Source organism: Aythya marila (assembly GCF_965140915.1).
Source record: "Aythya marila genome assembly, chromosome: W".
In the NCBI taxonomy this organism is placed as follows: Eukaryota; Metazoa; Chordata; class Aves; order Anseriformes; family Anatidae; genus Aythya; species Aythya marila.
The window spans coordinates 8252881-8260300 of record NC_139081.1 but is presented as its reverse complement, the minus strand read 5'-3'; the positions used below and the strand labels follow the sequence as shown (position 1 = coordinate 8260300).

Here is a 7420-nt window from a genome sequence, read left to right as displayed (position 1 = left end):
CCTTTCCACACCTTTCCTCCACCTTTCCTTTCCACACCTTCCTTCCCCCATTCCTTTCCTTTCCCACCATTTTTCCTTTCCTTTTCCTACCTTCCTTTCCTTTCCTTCCTTCCTTCCTTTCCTTTCCTTTCCTTTCCACACCTTTCCATTCCACACCTAACCTTCCACCCCTTTCCAGTTCCACCCCTTTCCTTTCCACACCTTTCCTTTCCACACCTTCCTTTCCTTTCCTTTCCTTTTCCTTTCCTTTCCTTTCCTTTCCTTTCCACACCTTTCCACACCTTTCCACACCTTTCCACACCTTTCCACACTTTCCACACCTTTCCTTTCCACACCTTTCCTTTCCTTTCCACACCTTTCCTTTCCTTTCCACCTTTCCTTTCCTTTCCTTTCCTTTCTTTCCTTTCCTTTCCTTTCCTTCCTTTCCTTTCCACACCTTTCCTTTCCTTTCCTTTCCACACCTTTCCTTTCCTTTCCACACCTTTCCTTTCCACACCTTTCCTTTCCACACCTTTCCTTTCCACACCTTTCCACACCTTTCCTTTCCTTTCCTTTCCTTTCCTTTCCTTTCTTTCCTTTCCTTTCCTTTCCTTTCCTTTCCACACCTTTCCACACCTTTCCACACCTTTCCACACCTTTCCACACCTTTCCACACCTTTCCACACCTTTCCACACCTTTCCTTTCACACCTTTCCTTTCCTTTCCACACCTTTCCTTTCCTTTCCACACCTTTCCTTTCCTTTCCACACCTTTCCACACCTTTCCACACCTTTCCACACCTTTCCACACCTTTCCTTTCCACACCTTTCCTTTCCTTTCCACACCTTTCCTTTCCTTTCCACACCTTTCCTTTCCACACCTTTCCTTTCCACACCTTTCCTTTCCTTTCCTTTCCTTTCCTTTCCTTTCCTTTCCTTTCCTTTCCTTTCCACACCTTTCCACACCTTTCCACACCTTTCCACACCTTTCCACACCTTTCCACACCTTTCCACACCTTTCCACACCTTTTCTTTCCTTTCCACACCTTTTCTTTCCACACCTTTCCTTTCCTTTCCACACCTTTCCTTTCCACACCTTTCCTGGTGCTCACTAATGTGGAAGAGAACATTAGAGAGGTTAAGATTGGAGGCTGCCTGGGCTGTAGCAACCATGCCCTGGTGGAATTTGTGATCTTGAGGAATATGGGTCTGGTAAAAATCAGTCAGGACCTTGATCTTCAGGAAAGCAAACTTCTGGCTGCTTAAGCAATTAATGGCTAGGATCCCCTGGGAAACTGTCCTTGAGGGCACAGTAATTGAATAGAGCTGTCAGCTCTTTAAGGATACCCTTTCGAGAGTGCAACATCTCTCCATCCCCCAGCAGAAGAAATCGAGCAGAGGAGGCGGGCAACTGGCATGGCTGAGCAAGGACCTGCAGCTTAAACTAAGGAGAAATATGGAAATGTACAGGAAGTGGAAGCAGGGTTGTGTAGCCTGGGAGGAATATAGGGGTGTCACCCGGATGTGTAGAAACAGGAAAGCCAAGGCACAGATGGAGCTGACTTCGGCAAGGGATGTGAAGAATAACAAGAAGGGGTTCTACAGATACATAAGCAGGAGGAGATAGGCTAAGGAGAGTGTTCCCCCTCTGATAAACGAGACGGTAGAACTGGCTTCCTCAGACATGGAAAAAGCTGACGTACTCAATAAGTGCTTTGCCTCAGTCTTCGCTGCTGGTCTAGTTTCTGTTGTGGTTTAACCAGGCTGGCAGCTAAACAACACAGAGCCGTTCGCTCACCCTTCCCCCTCCTTCTCTGGGATAGGGGAGAGAAACAGGAAAATGAAGGCTATGGGTTGAGATAAAGACAGTTTATTAAGACAGGAAAATAATAATAATAATAATGATAATAGCACTAATAATAATAATGTGTATGAAACAAGTGATGCACAATGCAATTGCTCTCCACCTGCTGACTGATGCCCCGCCGATACCTGAGCAGCCATCCCCCCCATCAGACCTAGCCACCCCTATATATTGTTTAGCATGTCGTCAGATGGTATGGAATACCCCTTTGGCCACTTTGGGTCAGCTGTCTTGGGTCTGTCCCCTCCCAGCTCCTGCTGTACCTCCAGCCTGCCCGCTGGCAGGACAGAGCGAGAAGCTGGAAAGTCCTTGGCTTAGTGTAAGCACTGCTCTGCACCAATTAAAACATCCGTGTGTTATCAACATTATTCTCATCCTAAATCCTAAACACAGGACCCTACCAGCTACTAGGAGGAAAATTGACTCTATCCTAGCTGAAACCAGGACGTACAGCCACCCCTTATTCCATACCATTTATGTCATGCTCAGGTTACACAATTTCCAATACATTCTAATTAATCAACATTTCCATCTATGGTATATAGAATGTCCACTGAGTTTGCATAGTCTATGACTGACTTCTGGCTCCATCTGTTAGAGCAGTCTTTTTAGGGCAGAAGAGATGGTGTGTGATGTTGGATCGTCAAAGTTGAAGCCCATTCTCGTTCCATCACATCTCTATGTCCATTTCTATCAAAATTCATTCATTATTATCTGTGCGGCTGTTAATGTGATACCATTAACAGGACACTAACATATAGCAATCATGGTAGTGATGACATACAGTATTATATAATAAGTAACATGATACAAAACAACTCGAGGGCTATTCTCACCCAGTATTAAATCCCCTTGAGGTACACACTGGACCTCCCCATTCATTTGCATTACCCACCAAGTGCATCCAGGTCCCTGAGAAAAAGCAATCCCACAAATGGGTTTGCCTTTTCCTGAGGCAGGAGAAGCCCAGACTGTTTTACCCAGCATATTTCTTACATGCACTACAGGAACTTTATCCCCTTCTACAGGACGTAACAGGTTTGATTGGGCAGGTCCAGCTCGGTTGGCAGATCCCCTAGTATTGACTAACCAGGTGGCCCTTGCCAAATGGGTATCCCAATCTTTGAATGTCCCAGCACCCATTGCTTTCAGTGTAGTCTTTAACAGTCCATTGTATCGCTCAACTTTCCCGGAGGCTGGTGCATGATAGGGAATGTGATATACCCACTCAATACCATGTTCCTTGGCCCAAGTGTCTGTAAGGCAGTTTCAGAAATGAGGCCAATGTCTGGATCAATTCATCTGGGGTGTCTTGTCATCATAGGACTTGTTTTTCAAGGCCCAGGACAGTGTTCTGCATGGTGGCATGGGGCACAGGATATGTTTCCAGCCATCCGGTGGTTGCTTCCACCATTGTAAGTACATGGCGCTTGCCATTGCGAGTTTGAGGGAGTGTGATGTAATCAATCTGCCAGGCCTCTCCATATTTATATTTCAGCCATCGTCCTCCATACCAAAGAGGCTTTGACCTTTTGGCTTGCTTGATTGCATCACGTCTTTCACAGTCATGAATAACCTGTGATACAGCGTCCATGGTCAGGTCCACCCCTCAATCACGAGCCCATCTGTATGTTGCATCTCTATCTTGATGGCCTGAGGTATCATGAGCCATTGGGCTATAAATAATTCACCCTTCTGTTGCCAGTCCAGGTCCACCTGAGCCACTTCAATCTTAGCAGCCTCATCCTCCTGCTGGTTGTTTTCATGTTCTTCGGTAGCCCGATTCTTGGGCACATGAGCATCTACGTGGCATATCTTTACAACCAGGTTCTCTACCCGGGCAATAATTTCTTGCCACAATGCAGCAGCCCAGATGGGTTTGCCCCTGCCAGTTGTTCTGCTTCCATTGCTGTAAACACCCCCACAGGGTATTTGCTACCATCCATGAATCAGTGTAGAGATAGAGAACAGGCCATTTTTCTCGTTCTGCAATATCTAAAGCCAGCTGAATGGCTTTCACTTCTGCAAATTGACTCAATTCACCTTCTCCCTCAGCAGCTTCTGCAACTCGTCGTGTAGGACTCAATATAGCAGCCTTCCATCTCCAATGCTTTCCCACAATACAACAGGACCCATCAGTCAACAGGTCATATTTCTTCTCATTTTGTGGTAGCTTCTTGTACAGTGGGGCTTCTTCAGCACGGACCACCTCCTCCTCTGATGATATCCCAAAGTATTTGCCTTCTGGCCAGTCCATAATCACTTCCAAGATTCCTGGGCGACTGGGGTTTCCTATTCGAACCCGCTCAGTGCAATCCACTTGCTCCATGTAGCATCAGTTGCATGATGTGTAGAGGGGACCCTTCGTTGAACATCTATTGGGATTTGACAACATCCATCTCGCATTTTATTCCTAAAAAATGGATCTCCTGTACAGGTCCTTTAACTTTTTTTTGGTTTTATGGCAAAACCGGCCTTCTGAAAGATTTGGACTATTTTCTTCCCTTTCTCGAAAACTTCCTCTGCTGTGTCACCCCACACAATAATGTCATCGATGTACTGCAGGAGTTCAGGAGCTTCCCCCGGTTCCAGCACAGTGTGGATCAGTCCATGGAAAATGCTAGTGCTGTGTTTCCACCCCTGGGGCAGCCGAATCCCAGTATATTGTATTCCCCTCTGTGGTGGTTTTACCGTGCTGGGCAGCTAAACACCACAACCACTCTCACTCCTCCTCCTTAGATGAGGATGCGGAGAAGTAAAGCAAAGAACAACTCACAGGTTGAGATAAGGATAATTTAATTAAAGGGAAATAATAATAATAATAAAAGAAAGATTATTATGAACTAAACAATTTATCTAAAGGGAAATAAAAAGGTGTTGCAGGAAGCACGGTCGAAAGCACGACAGACACACCGTAGAGTCAGATCATGCTCCATCTTATTGCCCGAATAGCCTAACTTTTATAGAGAACTTAACAGGGGTGGACAGTGTTTCACACAAGATTATTGGTCAAAAGCACTCAGACAAACAGCTACAAGAAAACAACCCCACCTGCAAGAAAACAACCCCCTTGTGATTAGCAGTCACATAGACCTTGTCCTTGAGGCCAGCTACTGGTAACAATATTTTCCTGAATTCCTCAATTGGGCGATGTGGGAACACTGTCATGGGAACTTCTCATAGTTGCCCTGGTAGCTTGGTTTGCTCAGCTACAGCAAGCCATGGGATTTTTGCTGTTTCAAGAAATCCCTCAACAATTCCCCCTTCTTCTTTTGAGCAAACCAAGCCTGACACAGCAGTTTTACAAGTAACTCTTTAGCTATACTTACAACACACAACGATGATTACCACCACCATAAACCAAATCCTTAATCCCCTTGTGATTAAACCCAGCAACCATCTACACTTTGTTTCAAACAAGTCAGTGAACCATTGATTGAAAGGATTGATACCATATTGAATCTTTCTCATGTGCTCTTTCAGGAAAGTAATGGATTTGTGAATTGACACATTATGATCAAAAAGGTTTAAACAGTACATTCCCTTAAAGTCCTCACACCCATTCCTTTGAGCCAAAAGCAAGATGTCAATAGCAGCTTGATCCTGTAAAAGCAGATGTTGCAGACTATTTTGATCTGGTAACATCTCCTCAAGTATCTCTGTCGTGGCATAGGCTTGCCTCTCGGCCCAGCATACCAATTTTTCTAAGTTGTTACATGCGGCCGCAGATGCCACTCCAGGCACTGAAATTGCTAATGCCGCTCTAGCTGCAACCCCACACAATTCAACATTATCATTGCAATCCAATGCAAGCAATGTCCATTTATGTCTGGTGATCTCACGCAACTGTAACAAGCTAGGAGCAAATACAATGAGTTTATCTATGTAACATGGACATCTGATAGCATTTGCAGGGATACCTTGCCAGGCCCCATCCCCACAAATCAGAAGCACATCAGGAGGTAAGGCCAAAGCTGTACAATTGTTCCAAACACTGTAGTTGTTACCCCTTGTCTCCATGCTACAAACCCCTAAACCCTGCTTAGCAGCGTCATTGCAATCACAGGTGTTATTTGTGTCTTTGTACCAGTATGGCCTTTTCCAGGTTCCTGTAGCAGGAATCATCTGATATCCACGGCTACGTTCACTTTTGTAGCCACCTTTCAGGTTGATACACATTTGACTACAGATACCAAGGTTTTGACATTCATCAATGTCTCCACAGTTTCTCTTGTCTATAAACTCAAACCCAGCTGGACAGTCACATTCATTTATGATGCATTCCTTCAGGGGCTCATCACCCCAGTCCTTGCAGTCTCTCTGCTGGTTACACACTTTATTGATATCTATGCATTCTCCACTTCTGCACTTGAATTTGCCAGGTCCAGAACACTGAATAACATTGTTACAGTTTGCTTCATCAGTGCCATACAGACAGTCTCTCACACCACTGCACTGCCTACTCCCATGGACACAGTTCCCATCTTCACATCTGAAATGGTCTGGCCTGCAGGTCCGAGAAGGGCAGTTAATTTCATCACTTCCATCCTTGCAATCAGGATCTCCATCACATCGCCACTTCTTGTGGATACATTCACCTGAGCCGCACTGCACCTCACTCGTAGCACACTTCACTGGAGGTGCAGGCTGGCGGCCACACTGCTCCAAAGATTCATCCGAGTGGTTGGAGCAGTCAGCATCATCATCACACACCCAGCTGATAGGGATGCAGGTAGAACTCTTGCACTGAAACTCATGAACACCACAAGTAGGAGGTGCACACTCCAACTCATCGCTACCATCACTGCAGTCATCTTGAACATTGCAGACAAAGCTTTTGGAAATACATTGCCCACTACTGCATGTGAATTCTGCTGCACTACAAGTCACAATGCCACAACTCTCTTCATCTTCTCCACTGTCGCAGTCCTTTTCACCATCACATTTCCAGGACACTGGGATACACTGGGTTGACTGAGGACCACACCTGATTTCATTTACCCGGCATGTTCTCGTATGACACAGCTCAGCACTCTCATCAGACCCATTTTCACAGTCCGGATCCCCATCACACTGCCATCTATTTGGCACACACTGACCACTGTTGCACACAAAGTCAGATTCAGCACACGTCTTCTTCACACAAGCACTCTCATCACTGCCATCTGAGCAGTCTTCACATTTTGCTCTAGCACCGTCGGCAGCAGTGCACAGGCCGGCGAGGGCGAGCAGCAGGCAGAGTGCCCCGCAGCGCGGCAGCGCCTGCCGCCGCCCCGCACCGTCACCTGTGTCACTTATACTACTCCTATTACCCATGCTGTTAGTGTCAGTGGCATCCTCCTGGCACCGTTTCCGTCTTTGTCGCCCCTTACTCTCCCCCTTTTCTTTTTGCCACTGACCATTCACCACAAATGGATGAGACACATGATTACTAGTTAGGAAAGAGAGTGTAACGTCTGCTATACGGCTGCAGGCCGTGCCAGCTGCAACCCTAGAAGCTGTTTGTGAACGAGCCTGACGGTGGTCATTTGGCGGTGTAATCTGCGTCTCTGCTCTCCTGCCCTGCAATAGAGCTAAA

At 46.2% G+C, this 7420-nt stretch overlaps 1 protein-coding gene across 1 annotated transcript in view; it reads right to left on the bottom strand.

Moving 5' to 3' along the window:
• The window catches only part of LOC309889473 (very low-density lipoprotein receptor-like), a gene marked incomplete at its 3' end in the record, with an annotated part of 9899 nt that extends 2679 nt beyond the window's left edge, over window positions 1-7220 (bottom strand). Inside the window, exon 1 of the mRNA XM_082782327.1 lies at window positions 5930-7220. Within this exon, the coding sequence (XP_082638453.1) occupies window positions 5930-7158 (1229 nt within the window). The 5' untranslated portion in view covers window positions 7159-7220. The remainder of the gene's footprint in view (window positions 1-5929) is intronic.
• Between the last annotated feature and the right edge of the window lie 200 nt (window positions 7221-7420).